This window comes from Siphateles boraxobius, unplaced genomic scaffold (genome assembly GCF_051911475.1).
Source record: "Siphateles boraxobius isolate OS27281-9 unplaced genomic scaffold, OSU_SipBor_1 55, whole genome shotgun sequence".
Lineage (NCBI taxonomy): Eukaryota > Metazoa > Chordata > Actinopteri > Cypriniformes > Leuciscidae > Siphateles > Siphateles boraxobius.
The window spans coordinates 7,785,965-7,803,798 of record NW_027509181.1 but is presented as its reverse complement, the minus strand read 5'-3'; the positions used below and the strand labels follow the sequence as shown (position 1 = coordinate 7,803,798).

The 17,834-nt window shown below is 35.7% G+C and overlaps 1 protein-coding gene across 2 annotated transcripts; it reads left to right on the top strand.

The window, feature by feature from the left end:
* The first annotated feature begins 740 nt into the window (after positions 1-740).
* Positions 741-16,790, top strand: tubgcp2 (tubulin gamma complex component 2). 2 transcript variants are annotated; one of them, XM_077206002.1, is made up of 18 exons: positions 741-867; positions 1,082-1,252; positions 1,323-1,451; positions 4,914-5,090; positions 5,207-5,366; positions 6,960-7,167; positions 7,348-7,547; positions 8,275-8,464; positions 9,395-9,540; positions 9,622-9,802; positions 10,596-10,776; positions 13,548-13,720; positions 14,209-14,337; positions 14,437-14,557; positions 14,668-14,811; positions 15,502-15,585; positions 15,725-15,888; positions 16,546-16,790. In XM_077206002.1, the coding sequence occupies exons 2-18, from the start codon at positions 1,103-1,105 to the stop codon at positions 16,619-16,621; spliced, it is 2,613 nt and encodes an 870-aa protein (XP_077062117.1). In that variant the 5' UTR covers positions 741-867; positions 1,082-1,102; the 3' UTR covers positions 16,622-16,790. The 2 variants fall into 2 exon arrangements, with proteins under 2 accessions (XP_077062117.1, XP_077062118.1); XM_077206003.1 differs by having other exon boundaries at positions 764-894.
* The last annotated feature ends 1,044 nt before the right edge of the window (positions 16,791-17,834 follow it).

Below are 17,834 nucleotides of genomic sequence, written 5' to 3'. Positions count from 1 at the left end.
TGTTTGTGTGATATGTATCTGTATAAAGTGTATATTTACTGTATTCTGTAAAATTCAAGTGTAATATGCTACTGTAATATGAAGCAAGTATTAGAGTAGCATATTATTATTATATTGTTATTATTATATAAAACAACAACAATAATATTTGTTATTATTATCATCATCTGAAATGTTTTATTATGTGTATTATTATATTAATGCTGTAAATATAAACATCTACGCAAACATATTGTACAAGTAATTAAATTAAACAAATTAAACAAGTAATCGTGGATATTTTAAAATAATGTTGACAACAATCATAATAATAATACATTTTATTTGTAATGCACCTTTCTAAAACTCAAAGCGCTACAACATGTACAGAACAAAATAAATCAAACAAGGGAAAAAAACATAATATCAAAAAATACACATTAATAAATTATAAATGAAAAGCTTTACTAAAAAGATGTCTTAAGAAGGTTCTTAAATAATCCACAAAAGCAGCATTCCAAATAGATGCAGGTAATGAGTTCCATAACTTTTATTATTAGGATCATAGGAAAAGGCCACACCCATGTTTTTTTTAAATATTAATAACATTTACATTTAACATATTATGTATTTTAATACATGTTATACTGATTGTAAAAATCGAACATTTAAAAAATATATACCTGTAAACAAAAAATACATTCTGTTTTATTTTACCAGGTGGATAACAAGTAAAGGACCTTTATTTTGAAATATAAAGTCTTTTGGCGGAATTTTACAAATTCACACAGTTTCCGCCTTCCTATTATTATTGTGTTGTCAGTTACGCTACTGTCTGATCAACAAATGATACGTGTTATTCAGAAGGACTAATTAGACAACTACTAGGTAAAATAACAAAGGGTATCTTTATAGGTAAACAAAATGTTTTGTTTATGCATGTATAGTTAGATTGCTAGCTGTTTATAAATACCATCAGCAAATTCGATGATCTAGATCTAACGTTCACGTTGTGTTGTTTGGGTAACGTTAACTAATGTATTCATTCATTCATTCATTGAGCTTGCTCTCGTTTCTCACGTGTGTCTATTTCTGATTTCAGGTTCTGATTTCATCTGAAGTCATGAGTGAATTCAGAATTCATCATGATGTTAATGAACTTCTCGGACTCCTTAATGTCCGCGGGGGAGATGGTGCTGAGGTTTACATTGATTTACTGCAGAAGAACAGGACTGGATATGTGACCACTACAGTCTCTGCACACAGTGCTAAGGTGAACGTGTTTTATCTCCCGTTACACGTTTTCTGAACGCACTACTAGGCTAATTCACATTTTCTTACAGGTCAAAATGGCAGAACACTCCAAAACACCTGAAGACTTCTTGAGGAAACATGATGAATTGAAGTCAAAGAATGCACGCAACCTTGATCCACTGGTGTATCTGCTTTCCAAACTCACTGAGGATAAAGAGGTATGTTTAATGAAACTCATTATTAATTTCTAAACAAAAATATTTGAATCTTCCAAAAACTTGTCAAGAATATGTATAGCCTAGGTCACATGATTTAACGTTACCCTCAAACACAAAATAATAAATAATATTTTGCCAGATGAAACCTATTTTAGGACCAATTCAATTACTATTTTTTACATTATTCTACTGACAATTATCAAAATTGACATTACAGTAATGCTAATAAATGATGGTATGTTATTTTAATTAAGCATGGTGGAATCTGTTGTCCTGCCATCAATGTATGCTTATTTAAACTAAAAATGGATTGTATTCAGTTTTACTGTAATAACCATATAATAACAGTATTACAGTAATAAAAATCACATACTGGGCTTACAAAAATAAAACTTCAAAAGTAAAACATCCATAAACAATATGGAAATTAGAATTTGGAGGGAAAATGTACTTAAAGTCAGCATGAAACAGAAGTTACGGTTGTCTTTTCTTCCCTATTGGGATGGATATCTAACGGCTTCTTGAAGAACAAAAAATGTTAGGCGGGACCTGCTTTTGTTCATCAGGAATTTAATCAAATCGTTGGATGGTTGTTGTTTGCTGTGATCTTTTGAGTGACAGGTTGTTCTGCCCTCATGCCAGTAAACACATCATCAGAGAAGAGAAGAGATGATGCTGTAAGAGGAAGTGGAAGTTATTTTGATCAAAGATTACGAGGACACATGATTTTTAAAAAGTAATGATGCGACTATGAATATGTCATTTATAGTAAATACTGCAATATTCCATAAAAAAGCAAACAATAATTGTCCATTTTGATTTCATGGTGACTTTAATTGTCATGAAAATTTCGAAACAAAAAAATCAGCGGCCAGTTGCCAGTGGTGGAAAGAGTACTGAAAAAACATACTCAAGTAAAAGTAGCATTACATTCCAAAAAATGTAGTGTGAGTAGAGTAAAAAGTACTTGTCCAAAAAACTCACTTGAGTAAGAGTAAAAAAGTAGCTTATTTAAAAGTACTCATGAGTAGTGAGTAGTGAGTACTGAGCTGCGGATTCTACCCCTTAAAATAAACACTGTGCACTACAATTTATAAATTAAAAAAAATTGTACATACTGTAATTCACATTATATTTTGTTCTTTGTTAGAAAGATTGAAGAATATCTATCATCCATCTTTTTAAAATGCATCAAATAGAGAGATTAAAAAATACCCAATTTCTCTCCAAAACGGTATCAATGTTAGTGTTTTGATAAATGAGAATCACTAATATTATCAGATTACCTCACCTAATGCACTGAAAAAGGCTAAGATAGTGAGCTAACACTAATTACACACTTTAATTCCATGATATTAAATATGCTACAATTTAAATGTAAATGCACATTGTTCTAGAAGGGTGGCATCATCCCTTACATTTTACACGGCTACATTTACTCACATTGTAATGCTGATAATATAATTTGTAAGGAAAATTGTGCATTAAATAGGGAAGTTATATCCAGGAAACTTTTACAAAAGAAACAAACAAACACACACACACACACACACACACACACACACAAATGCATGTCTCTTTGTAGTCTCGGTGAAGCTGTTTTATCAGCAGCATCCACACACACACAAAAAAAAAAGTTCAACATGAAAAATGTTTTTGCGCAAGTGCACTTGCCAAATGAAGACGGATTGTAATGGATCAATCACAAAACGTGTTTATTAACGAGCTGTAGTCACGCACTGACAGAAATGCAGTTCAAGTTAACGCCATGGTTCATAGAGTGCACTGATTCTGAATCTGGTGGCATGGCGAGCGCGAGACGCGGCAGTGCACAGATCGTGACGTGCGTCGCTCTATAATGTGATTGTGAAGTAAATGGGAGCGGGAATTCACCGCATTATGAACTCGTCACGCAATACCCCCAACCTCAGACCAAATGTTAGGCCCTGTAGACAGGCCAGCCTATATAAATATCATATTAAGCAGAAATGTGAAATGTACCTTATTAGAGGATTGATATCTGGATTGATGCGTGAAGAATGGACCTCCACAGCAGCCACGAGTAACAGCAGGAATAGGCGGTTAAAGTTGTCTATGCTTAATTTGATTTGATGACAGTCACGAGACCGCTTACTCAATCCAATCACGTTGATGGATAAAAATAAAATACATTTAAAACAAGCATGTAACGAGTAACGACCACAAACAGAAGGAAAATAGCGGAGAAAAAGTACCGATACATCACTTAAAATGTACTCAAGTAAAAGTAAAATTACAAAAATTTTAAACTACTCAAAAAAGTACAATTTCTGAAAAAAACTACTTAATTACAGTAACGTGAGTATTTGTAATTCGTTACTTCACACCCCTGCCAGTTGCATAAACATAGCCATGTTAGACAGTGTCTTAAAGGGATAGTTAAACCCAAAAATGAAAATTCTGTCATAAATAACTCACCCTCATGTCGTTCCAAAACCATAAGACCTTTGTTTATCTTCACAACACAAATGAAGATCTTTTTGATAAAATCTGAGAGCTTTATGTTCCTCCATAGACAGCTACACAACTACCACTTTGATGCTTCAAAAAGTTCATAAAGAGATCGTAGAACTAATCCATATGAATTGAGTGGTTTAGTCCAAATTTCTTAAAGAGACTGAAGAGATTGAATTTATGCTTTTATTCACATATAATTAATCAACTTACACATCAGTTGTGGTAAACGGAAGCTCAAGCATGTTCGCTTGACGTGCAAGAACCAATTAGATTCATTCTAGTATTACGCGTTTGAGCTTCAGCAAGAACCAATGAGGTTTGTTCTCGCGCGCCAAGCAGTTTTGATTGAGCTACTGTTTATGTTCGCTGATCAATGTTTTTTTTAATTTTTTTATATATGATTTATTTATTGAATTTTTCACAACACCAAAGACAAACAATCAATATGAAAAATAATATAAAAGCTAATAATATAATAAAAACCACACACAAAAAAACAGACATAAAAAAATAAAAACATTAATACAAAAACACCAACCTGATCAATGTTTAAATGTGAATAAAAGCCTTAATTAAATCTCTTAATCATATAAATTGATGGAGTCTCTCCAGAAAATTTGGACCACTCAACTTTTTGAAGCATCAAAGTGGTAGTTGCATAGCTGTCAACAAAGGGGAAACGGATTAAAAATATCTTACGCGTTTGGAACGACATGAGGGTAGGTAATTAATGACAGAATTTTCAGTTTTAGGTGAACTATCCCTTTAAAATGTAGTATGACCCATTAGCAGTTGGTCAAGGTTAAAAAGTTATGAACAGTCTTAAAGAAAAAAATGTATGACAAACTTGTAAGACTAGTCTTAGAAAGTTAGGACTTAAAACCAGGCTTTTTCTTTTGATGTTGGGGTATTGTGGAATTGTGATCTAGACATTTTTTCTAAGCCATGACTGCTTCGACTCTTCAGACTTTGAAGTTCCTGCAGCAGAATGCCAAAGAAAGATCAGAAATGTCTGCAAATGCAGCATCCAGCACCACCACGTCGTACAGCATTCCTGCAACCAGCAGCAAAATGTCCATGCAAGAACTGGAGGAATTGCGGAAAAAGCTGGGAAATGTCACAGCCAGCTCCAGTGTGCCGCAGGTATTATGACGAAACGCAAAGATGATATTGATGTCCATTAATTCTGTACATTGCACTTCTGTACATTGCACTTCTGTACTCTGTACAAGTAACGATGGCTTTGTTTTCCTGCACAGTCTTCTGAAGTCATCCGTAAAATGCTGAGAGACAGGCACAATAAGAAGAACCCCACTCAGCCGAACCCTGTGTTTCCAAACTGGGTGTATGACCGGCCTGCACTGATTGGGGATTTCATCACTAGCCCCACCCCTGTGGGAGATCCCGTGGTGGCTGTTGGTATGTGACAGGCCTTTCCAAAATTAGAGCCCTAGATGAATAGGGAATTGTTACAGATGTTGATTAGAGATTATGGATAATATGGACACTTTTGATTTCACTTGAACTTCAGTATCACAGAAGAAACAGTATATACCAAGTCTGGTTATAGATGCAACTGAATTGTTTAAGACAGCATGAAACAGAACTTGTGATTTTTTTTATTCCCCTTTGTGATGATTAAGTGAAACAGCTTCTTGAGTAAAAATAATTTAGGGCAGGACTTGATTTAGTCAATCTGGAATTGATTGGATCATTTTGATTTGCTAATTTCTTTACATTATTGTTCTTGAGGGCAATTTGCTTTGTAGACACCTAGTAAATCCATATACAGCGACATGCAACAAAAAAAAAAGTTTCAGTCTATTTGATTTACATTAAGAAAGTTTAAATCTCGGCTGGAGAGGAGAAGTTGAAATTCAGTACTTACCCTTATTTCATATTTGTGCAATATTACTTAATCAGTCCCCACTATCTTCCTGCAAATTTTGATTGTTCAATATGTTTACAGGAATCCAAGATCAAAAAACACTTTAATTTTCTCATAATATACATTTCAGCGCCATTTTTTCTCACAGTGTCTGAAATGGTTTGATCAAGGATTCGGTCTCTTTAAGCGCCTCCTTTCTGAGAGCCCACTCTGCTTTGATTGGTCAGATGGCCCAATGTGTTGTGATTGGTCTACTACAGCTTATAGCGTGTGTTGTAAAAGAAACACCCATTATCATATCTGAATTTCAGCTCCGGAGGCTTCCTCACCACTTGTATATACGCAGTTATACAAACAGTAACGATGACATCGGTTTTACCGTCAAGTAAAGTGGATTTGCATTCGCAATGCAGAAAACAGTGTCTTCTCGACATGTCAATGACATAAACCAATCTCTTCCGGGCCTCAGCTACAAATACAGTGTTTGAGGACGGGTCAAAGTAGACGTTGTTCGTGAGCAGCCGATGAAGACCATAGGCTTAGGCTGGCATTATGCAAATTTGTTACAAACCTTTATAGATTTGTGCAAGAAGTAGGAATGGAATTTCTGACGACTCATTTAAGAAAGTTAACTCCATTTATCAGGCACTTTGATCTTTGAAACTTTGCAGACATTTTACATTCACAAACGGCTATATAACACTCTGAATATCATCTGGTAGTATATAGGTACACAATAGGGGCACTTTAAGACAGGTTCAATAAAACGGGTATAAAACATGTTCACACAGTTTCCTCAGAAAATGCACACGTTAAAGATAACAGTGTTCGCCTCATTTATATTTTCAGAGGTGAATACAATTTTATTTTCCGTTGAGTGACTTTCCGTTCAGGGTTTATTGTCCTGCCTATGTGGGAGTGCACGTGTCATCAGAGAAGAGATATTGTTGCATGAGGAGGGGAAATTTATGTTTTTGATTAAAAAGGCACATGAATTAAAAAAAAAAGAAATAAAGATGTGCTCGGATAAATCATTTATAATAAACACTGTAATATTATATATAAAAAATAAGAATTTTCAAATTGAATTGATTTCATGGTGACTTTAACAAGTTTAATTTCAGGTACAATGCCACTGGCTGCACAGGAGCAAGCTCTGGTTGAGGACCTGCTTTTCGTGCTGATTGGTGTGGATGGGAGAGACATCACAGCTCAGCCTGTGCTTGGCAGACAGAGCCGCTCCTTCATAGTAGATCCTTCCCTCGACATGTCCGTCAAAGAGCTGGTCAACCGAATATTGCCGGTCGCATCTTGTTACTCCACTATCACACGGTCTGTGAACGATATTACGGTTAATAGATATATTAGTCATGTGTTTACACTAATGATAAACCAGATTTGTTAAAAATGTCAGGGCCCCAGTGAAATTATTCTCTGAAAAGAAATTTGATATTTCATGATCAAATTTTGCATGGCTTGCTCACACTAATCATTTGCATAATCCATGGCCAGCTTCACAGAGGAGAAGTCATCGTTTGAGTACGGTCAGGTGAATCACGCTCTGACTGCAGCCATGAGGACTCTGATGAAGGAATACCTCATCCTGGTGACACAGCTGGAGCATCTCCACGGACAGGGCACGCTCTCCCTGCAGAAGCTCTGGTTCTACATACAGCCCACCATGCGGACCATGGAAATCCTGGCCTCCATTGGTAAAGCTTTCAACATGTGTGGTTACTGTTAAAAGAGCAGCGCTCAGCATTTTGGATGTGCCAACAGGAGTAATGAGTTCATTTGTAAATTGTCTTAATATATTTTTCATGTTCATTCTTAATTCATTACTTTATGCAACAGCATTCTGGTCAGGACAAACTTTGATGTTGGCTTGACAAAGCCTTATCTGAAAAGTTTCAAATAAAGTTTGATGGCTAGGCATACAAAAATCTAACATGATTTAGCATGGTGGTAGCATGTTTTAGGATGTTGCTAGTATGTTCCTACCATGTTTTAGAATATTGATAGTATGTTTCTAGTATGTTTTAACATTGTTTTAACATGTTTCTAACATGTTTTTTTAGCATGGTGGTAACTTGTTTTAGGATGTTGCTAGAATGGTTTAACATTTGCTTGCATGTTGCTTGGACGTCTTAGCATGTTGCTATATAATGTCATTACAATATTGTTAGCAAATTCTTAGCATTATAAATATCCTTTACATAATACACTGTACAAGTTGTACAATCAACTTGGCTGTATAAGTCATTTCAACTTAAATTATATTAAACTGACGTAAAAAAAATTTTTATGAGTTGAGCGCACCGACTGACCATTCTGAAAGTGCTTAATAGGGTTAATAGATAGATGGCCAACATAAGTAAATAAATAGCATTGATGACATGCTCATGTTAATGTTCTTTCTCCCTGGTCTCTTTAATGCAGCCACCTCTGTTGACAAGGGTGAATGTATGGGTGGCTCGACCCTCAGCCTGCTTCACGATCGCACATTCAATTACACCGGAGACAGCCAGGCTCAAGAGCTCTGCCTCTATCTGACTAAAGCAGCCAGCGTCCCCTACTTTGAAATACTTGAGAAGTGGATCTATAGGGGCATTATTAAAGACCCATACAGGTACAATGTGACCCCCTGACCAACAGGGTTTTTAGATATTTATAACTCTATTGAGAACACCTTTTAAATTACAGTTTCTGAATTTGAATTGAGGTTCCAAAGGATGCAGAATTCCAATTGCATTTTGAATTTAATGTGTTACTGCTGTAAGGGTGGTGGTTGTTAATGCATTTCACTTATTAGTATGAATTACCAATAAACATGTTATACACAATATGGACCCTTTTCACATTTCTGGGGTTCTCAGAAGCAGAACTTATCATAGTTAGGTGGACTTTTTTTAGTGGTGAATAGAAACTACAACAAATATATATATTTTTGCATTCCCATTTGCTTTAAAAGCAAAAGAAAAAAAATCCATTATAGTGTTTCTGTGATTTTGAGATGACAAACTTGCTGAAATGTAATGCCTAGGTAAAATAACACAAAGTATTGTGTTATAAATGTACATTATATTCTTAAAAAAATCAAAATATAAAAAAAACCTTTGCTGGATTTATGATGTTAATAACTCTGAAAACACGTCATCACAGTCTGTGAAAAGCGTCCATTTAGTATTCCCAGAAATATTAGTGGACATTAGTAAGATATGTTATGAAATGCCACCTATTGAAATTTGTATTTAATTTATATTTCATGTATCGGGTAACTTCAGAATGCTCCAGTTTATATTATATTATAATATTGTATTATATATTTGTTATTAACTATAATTAGTTTTAATGCTTCCTGTCATCCCATTTAAATTCCAATTCAGCATGCTGTAGCTCTTGGGGAATTCAAATCAAATTCATACTCGTGGCTTGAAAGGCAGCCAATTCTTAAATTCAGAATTTTGCTGACCATGAAAAAACATGATTGGACCACATTGTACCACATTAAATTAAGTGAAATAAACGTCATCACATTTTCTATATTTTGGTTTTATAGTGAATTCATGGTTGAGGAGCATGAGCTGCAAAAAGAGAAGATTCAGGAGGATTATAATGACAAATACTGGGATCAGAGATACACTATCGTCCAGCACAGGATCCCATCATTCCTTCAGAAAATGGCAGATAAGATATTAAACACAGGTGAGGCATTTTTTCAGGCATTTCTGAAAAGTGACTAAATGCATTTTTTGATGAACAGTCCTAACTTCTTTCTAATTTCAGGCAAGTATCTGAATGTTGTGCGAGAGTGCGGCCGTGACGTTACCTGTCCAGATGCTAAAGAGGTTCTCTACACACTTAAAGAGAGAGCATATGTGGAGCAGATTGAAAAAGCATATTACTATGCCAGCAAGGTTCTGCTTGACTTCCTGATGGAGGAAAAGGAGCTTGTTTCACGCCTGAGGTAAAACGTAAAGGTTTGAAATTGTTGTGGGTATCCCTGAAATCCTGCACACGTTGTCAACGCTGGCATCGATTGTTGTTGCCATCTCCAGTAGTTGGTTGTTGTTTGCTCTGCTTCTTTTGTGACTAATTAGAAACAAACTAATTAGTGCAAAAAAATGTCACGGTACACATGCAAGCTGCGCGCGTTTAGAGCAGTTAGAAAAATCAGGCTGTGCACGTACAGTACGTAGTACATACCACACATTTTCCCATGGTCATTGAGTGACTCAAATTTCTTAGGAATTTGAACCAATATTATTTATTTTTTGAAAAATGGTCAACACACGCACAAGTACACTTGTGAAAATAATACATAATACAAATAATACAAAGTAAAAATAAGGTGGAATTATGGGTTAAGCTTATGGAAACTACTGTTACTATTGTAAATACACACTACTAACATGAACAGTTACAAAAAATAATTTTAAAATAATGACAACAACATATAGCTTTACAACATCTCATCTGACAGCAGATACTAAATCAGGAGTTTTTCTATCTTTCAAAATAAAAGCCTCGCTGCAGTAAAACATTAAGAATTATTATTTTTTTTTTTGGACTACACACTCTGCAAGCCACTCAAATTGGTCTTGCAACTCACTTTTAGGTCATGACCCACCAGTTGAGAAACATGTATACGTGCAAAAACCAAAGTATTCTCTTATATGAGAAACCGATTATTTGGTATTGTTTAATGGTTGTGTAATGAATATCTCATTATCACCTTATTTCTTACATTTGTGGTGCAGGTCAATCAAGCATTACTTCTTAATGGATAAAGGAGACTTTTTCGTTCATTTTATGGATCTGACGGAGGAGGAACTGAAGAAGCAGGTTGATGACATCATTCCTCCTCGGTTGGAGGCTCTGCTGGAGCTGGCCCTGAGGATGAGCACTGCCAACACAGACCCCTTCAAAGACGATTTAAAGGTTGAATGCTCATCCGTGTTCTCAACTATTACTTCGAAATTAGCACTTTGTAATACATATGTTGTCAGTTTGTGCGTTCTACATAACATTGTAAATATCAGGTGATGAGCGTCTTTGCTTTTGGCAGTAGAAATCCAAATGAACAGCAAATTGTAGTTGAGTTTAATCTTTTAGCCTAAAGATTGCCGCTGGTGTCACTACTAGCCGTTTTTCTGCTGTTAGCCGTCACGTCACCTCAGCTAATCCAGTCTCTTTGCCCATTTTCGGTTATCCGGGAGTGACGCGCTGCCAAGATGGCGACGCCAGCCCTGCCTACTTTGGGCTTCAAAAATGCTCTACAGAAACCTACGGGTGACGTCATGAACACAAAGTCCATATTTTTTTACAGTCTATGGGCCCGACACAAAAAAACTACAGCTGCTCGATTAATCAAAATAAAACCGAAATCGTGATATAGCTTAGTGCAGGGTTCCTCAAATCCAGTCCTGAAGGGCCACTGCCCTGGGCTGCGTTTCCAGATAACGATGGACCTTAGGACTTACGAGCATTTTCTACGAGCGACGTTACGAACGTTCGTCTTCATTTCACATGCCTTTCACAAAAACGCACTTAGCACGATCGCACGCAGCTGTGCTTTAAGTGCTAATCAAGAGTCGCTGTCCACATGTCAAGTGCTGAAATGTCACCTTGTAGAATGGCTAGTAATTGTAGCACATGCTTGTATTTTGAAATGTTTAGCCTAATTGTTTTAATCTGATGTGCATTTTCTACGAGGCCAAGAATCTATAAAAGCACAAACTTATGGGTAGAGACACCAGCAAAATGGCTGAACCAGAAAAACCAAGAAAAGAAATTTTTCAAAAAGAGGATATTAATATCATTTTAGAGGAGGTGGAGCTATACAACATATTATTTTCAGCAGGTTTAAGGGCAGTTATACAAATAAACAAAAACAAAAAATCTGGGAGGATATTGCTACAAAACTGACTGCAACTAGGGGCATTAAAATATCAGGGAAGGAGGTCAGGAAGAAGTGGCAGGACTTTGCCAGCCTTGCTAAAAGGAAAAGGTCGCTGCAGAGGACAACATTTAATAAAACAGGTGGTGAGCCCAATGAGTCCCTCCTTCTCACAGCAGAGGAAGAAAAGGCCTTGTCAATACTTGGCATAAGTGCTTCAGATGGTATTTTTCGTGGTATTGACATCCATGGAGGAGTAGGGGTAACTCAACCTGAGTCTGAGTCAGGTCCTTCATGTTCAGAGGAACTATCAGTTTCGTCTGCCATCTCCTAGTCCTCCAAACAACCCTCCCAGGCCTCAGCCTCCAACTTCTGTTGCCCAGACTGCAGCAACAACACCTCAGCAGTTTGAGAATGTTTGTAGTTGTAGTCAGGACATTTGAGAGTGTCCTTACTTAACAGGGAGGAAGATGAAGAGGTGGTGGAGGAGGAGGAGGACAAAGATGGCATGGGACCACATGATGGCTAACCAAGAAATTCCCACTACATGGCTGGTTTTTGTGCACGTCAGCAAGTCATTGACAGGTTTTTTTTTTAGTTCATCCCCATTTTTCCCAGTCTTTGAGGCATATTACATCTTTTATTAATGTTTTTGTTCATTCATTTCATTTAGATTAAAATTATTAGATTAAATTATTTCTATTTTTTTTATTTTATGCCCTTTTTAATGATTTCATTTGTACATTCATTTAAACAAAAACAAGTAATAAAGTGTACAATAAAGTACAATCAAAACCTTATATTATAATCACATTGCTCTTGAATAAAGTTAAAGGTGTAATGTGCCGGTTGTCCTGAAGGTTACCTCATAACTCTGTCTTCTTACGATGCACTTTCGGATTTACGATAACTCCAGAGCACTCGTAGATCTACGATGATTTTCAAGTGCTACTTAAGTTATGATGCTTTTGGGGAACAGACCGTAATATAAAGATCAGTCGTAAGATTGTTTTTTACAAATTTCTTATACTTACGATGCTTTTGGGAAACGCAGCCCTGCAGAGTTCTGCTCAAACCCTGATCAAACTCGCCTACCTGTGATTTCTAGTGATCCTGAAGACCTTGATTCATTTGCTCAGGTGTGTTTGTTCAGGGTTGGAGGGGCAAGATTTGAGGAACCCTGGCTTAGTGCAATTATCAAATTGCAAAGGCTGCCATTTAATAAAATAAATATATATGCGTTGTGTGTTTCAGAGTAAAGCGTGGCACTGCGTTCTTATACATGAGCAGCTCATTATCCGCGGGTGTTTTGAGCATCTTAGGCCTCTGTACGGTTGTCCATCAAAATAAAAGTTGGTGATGTTTAATGTTTGAAAATTAAGAAATTAAGACAGCCATAAATATTAGTTTTGTAATTTTACAGTTATGTCAAAATTGTTATTATACTATTTTTCTTAAATACTTTTTTTTATTTTGTTTTACTGTGAACTAAATGTTACAGTAGTAATATTGTATAATTTCGTTTTAATTTATATTTTTACTTGGTGATAATAAAAATCATAAATTTATCAGAAAATTCCACCACAAATCATGCTGCCCTACAAGAAAACAGAAAAAAATCCAAAGGAAAAAGTAAATAACATCTGCCAATTTAACACATTTCGTGTATGAAAGTGGCTATTTTCACCCATCTAAATGGTTGTATTATTTGCAGGGATGGTTGAGATTCTTCTTAACGAATGGAAAATGACGTGCAAGTGCCGAAAAATAGGCAACAGTTCATTGTTTACTTAAGACAATTGTTCTCTTCCAGATTGACCTGATGCCCCATGATGTGATCACCCAGCTGTTACGTGTCCTTGCTATAGATACCAAACAAGAGAAAGCCATCATTAATGCAGAGCCCACAGAGGTGTCACTTAGCGGCCTGGAGGCTTTCTCCTTCGACTACATCGTCAAGTGGCCACTTTCACTCATAATCAACAGGTACAGTTTTCCTATATGGCTGGATAGCTTTCATTTCAAGTAGCTTCAGCTTGTGATTGTTGCTGTGGCCCTGTGCCTCTTAAAGGAACTTTTTTGTCATCATTTACCCTTCACATGTTGTTCCAAACATATATTCCATGCAATTAAATTGTGGTCACATTTACTGTTGTTTGGCGAATTATTGCTGGGGGAAATCCAGTCAGCGATAAGAATCCATGGGATCAGAAATTTCGCACATTACACACTATGCGATCGGAAATGTTTCAAATTGGAAATGCACATTCCCATGTACATTTATCCAGTGAGGGCAAAATATATCCCTACGTAGATGTTTCAGTAGGTTCAAGTAAGGTTGCACAACAGAAAGCTGCTTGTATTTGAAAGTGACTTCTGTGTGAGCTGTGCTTAATACATTGCAACACTATTTACACATTGTGACTGAAACTTTACAATGAACTACTCCTTAAAAACAATGCTCTGTTGTACAGGAAAGCCCTGACAAGATACCAGATGCTCTTCAGGCACATGTTCTACTGCAAGCATGTGGAGAGGCTGCTCTGTAATGTGTGGATCAGCAATAAAACAGCTAAGCAATATTCACTTCACTCTGCTAAGTGGTGAGACTACATACATTTAGTTTTTGTCTTGGACTTTTAGTTTTAGTCTGTGCATCTTCAAGTAAGCATATCTTATTAAGTAGCTCTTGTTGATTGTAGGTTTGCTGCTGCCTTTGCATTAAGACAACGGATGCTCAACTTTGTTCAGAACATTCAGTACTACATGATGTTTGAGGTTATGGAGCCCACGTGGCACATCATGGAGAACAACTTGAAGTCTGTGAGTCAATCTGTCTGTCTAGATTTATATATGTTTAGAAAGAGATTTATAATAAATAATTCATTAAAAATGAATTCACAGTGTGTGCTTAAATCACCTGTCTTTTTTAGGCCTCCAACATTGACGACGTGCTGTGTCATCACACCAGTTTCCTGGATAACTGTTTGAAGGACTGTATGCTCACCAATCCTGAGCTGCTTCGGATCTTCTCCAAGCTCATGTCTGTCTGTGTCATGTTCACCAACTGCATGCAGGTAAAAACACAGACATTATGGAGAAAGAACTAAAAGCATTAAAAACCTGTTAGCAAATATACTGGATACCATTCAAATGTTTGCAGTCAGTAAGATTTATTTAAATGTTTTTGAAAGTCTCTGATGCCTGCCATGGCTGCATTTGATCAAAAGTACAGTAAATATTATCTTTACAATTTAAAACAATTGTTTTCTATTTAATACATTTTAAAATGTAATGTCTTCCTGTGATGCAAAGCTGAATTTTCAGCATCATCACAGTCTTCAGTGTCACACGATCCTTCAGAAATCTTTCTAATAAGATGATTTGGTGCTCAAAAACATTGCTATTATTAGCAATGTTTAAAATAATTGTACTGCTTAATTTTTTTGTGGAAACCATAATACATTTTTTTTATATGCTGAATAGAAATTGCAGATTTAGTTCAAATAATTTTTACTTGTAGAAAAATATAAATCTTTTGTAACATTATAAATGTCTTTACTGTCAGTAAAGTAAAAAAAAAAAAGTATTAATTTATTTTTTAAATAATAATAATAATCTTACTGACCCCAAACTTTTGAAGGGTAGTGTACATATTTAGAATGTAGATCTTCTAGTATAACCTTTTTTTATATATATTTTTGATTATATAGTTTATTCTTCAATGGTAGGATGATGCTGGAGAGTTCATGTTGATTGTTTTGCAGCGGTTCACTCAGAGCATGAGGATAGACAGCGAGATGAAGGCTGAACGGACAGACGAGGCAGAGAAAAAAAGACTGACCACTAAAGTGAGTCACTGGCAATCAGTAATTCTACAATACCGAAAATAAAAAAGCTTTTTTTTACACCGTAATCTTCCAAAATATAATAAACCACAAACAAATGAATCTTTTTTTTTTAAATGTTATCTATTTGTCTTTATCTCAGTTCTTAGCTGAGTATGTGGATGCCCTCCAGTCTGACTCAGGGTTTGAGGTGACCATCAGCAAGTTTGACAGTAACTTCAGCACCTTATTGCTGGATCTTTTGGATAAGCTCAGCATTTACAGCACCAATGACTGTGAACACAGCATGATCAACATCATCTACAGGTGGGTTGTGGAAGGAACCTTTCAGTAAATCTTACATGTATTAGTGCTTAGTTGCTACTGATTTAACCTGGTCTTAAAGGGATAATTCACCTAAAAATGAAAATTCAGTCATTAATTACTCGCCCACATGTCATTCCAAGCCCGTAAGACTTTCATTCATCTTCAGGACACAAATGAAGATCTTTTTTGATCAAATCTTAGAGCTTTCTGTCCCTCCATTGACAGCTACACAAATGACACTTTGACACAAGTTCATTAAGAGATCGTAAAACTAAACCATATGTTTATTCTAAATTTTCTGCATGATGGCTTTATATGATGAACAGATTTAATTTAGGCTTTTATTCACATTATTCAAAATGACATCCATCCAAAGTGGTAGTTGTGTAGCTTTCAATAGTTACAGAATGCTCTCAGATTTCATCAAAAAGATCTTCATTTGCATTCCAAAGATGAACGAAATCTTACAGGGTTGGAATGACATGAGGATGAATAATTAATGACAGAATTTTCAGTTTTTTGGGTGAACTATCCTTTTAATAGTGATAATAAAATGTGTAGCACAAGCTTTTGAAATCTCTTACTATCAAAGAGCTTAGACAATCCTCATTTAAATTCAGTTTTGAAGGTGCTATGAATAATGAGATTTTTTTCTAGGCTGGACTTCAATGGCTTTTACACAGAGAGACTGGAGCGAATGGCCATTGAAAGGAGCCAGAAGACTGCTTCGTAGCATTGTCCATCTCAAAATCTTGTGTTTTTAAAGTGTTCAATGTACTAATAAATTGGTGTTGTAGCAAAGCACTTAAGAATTTCTCCTCTCTATTGGAAATGTATTTAATGGTCTTATACAAATTCCACCCAACTGAAAACCCAATATAATAAAGTAAAAATGTAGCTTTGTCTTTTGTTCTTTATTTGTTGTTCTCTGCTTCTTATTCTAAACCCAGATTACTTTCATAAACTTATTTTGACTAACAAGAGAAGGTGTGCTCATAGTATTTACATGATGCTATACTTAATATGTCTGATAAGTATTGGATGGGATTGGATGATCCAGATACAAACTTTTCCAGAATACCAAATCCAAATTACAAGTGGTCGAAAATTAAATCAAGTGTAAACTATAAATGTGTATATATAGTGATACAAATGTTGCATTATTTGACATTTGCATTTTGTTCCTGAAATCCACCCTTCTCTTGGGATTTTTGTATTATTATTATTTTTTAAGATCAAAGGTATTCCAATTTTACTAAAATGTTTTGGACAACACGTGCTGAAGGTTTGATCCAGATCAAAACCAAGACTGGATTATGTCATCCAATCCAATTTCAGATTATATATTTTTCTTCCAAACAACTAATTTTCAGAATTTAATCTAATCTGAAATCTGATAAAAAAAAAAAAAAATTTTACCAAATTGGTTGAGTGGATTAATTCAGTTACGGATAACGATGACAATTTCTGGCATTATTGCGTAATTTAAACTGCAGTGAAAAAATCGCTACTAATGCACACAGACTTCCAGCCAGCCTTGTCTGAACGCGCAAACAAGCACAAGCGGAGTGATACATACCGTAGAAGTGTTCCGCCCATATGAGATGCCGCTCAGCCAATCAAGTTAGGGTTTGAAGAGTGTGATGCCATCAATCCGCACAAAAATCTACTCAAGTGTACAGAATTTGAACCCAGGCTCTCTGAAGGTAGTAGTTAAAGAATGAATGATGTCCAATTACTTAACCCTCATAACATACAACGCACCCAAATCCTTTACAATATGACAGTATGTTCATTTGATGTGTATAACAGTAAATTGATCTATGTGATTCGTTAAATGCACCGCTAGGTGGCGCTTGTGTCTGATCTCTTAAACTTTAAAATGACTGAGATTATAATTTTATGTGTATTTGGGCCAACATGCAGGGAATATTCATTGAATAATT

Excerpts from the sequence above, each read along its gene's own strand:
- tubgcp2 (XM_077206002.1), top strand. The coding sequence starts at position 1,103 with ATGAGTGAATTCAGAATTCATCATGATGTTAATGAACTTCTCGGACTC. Across the intron at positions 1,253-1,322 it reads TCTCTGCACACAGTGCTAAG|GTCAAAATGGCAGAACACTC; the intron begins GTGAACGTGTTT and ends ATTTTCTTACAG. Across the intron at positions 14,812-15,501 it reads TGTTCACCAACTGCATGCAG|CGGTTCACTCAGAGCATGAG; the intron begins GTAAAAACACAG and ends ATTGTTTTGCAG.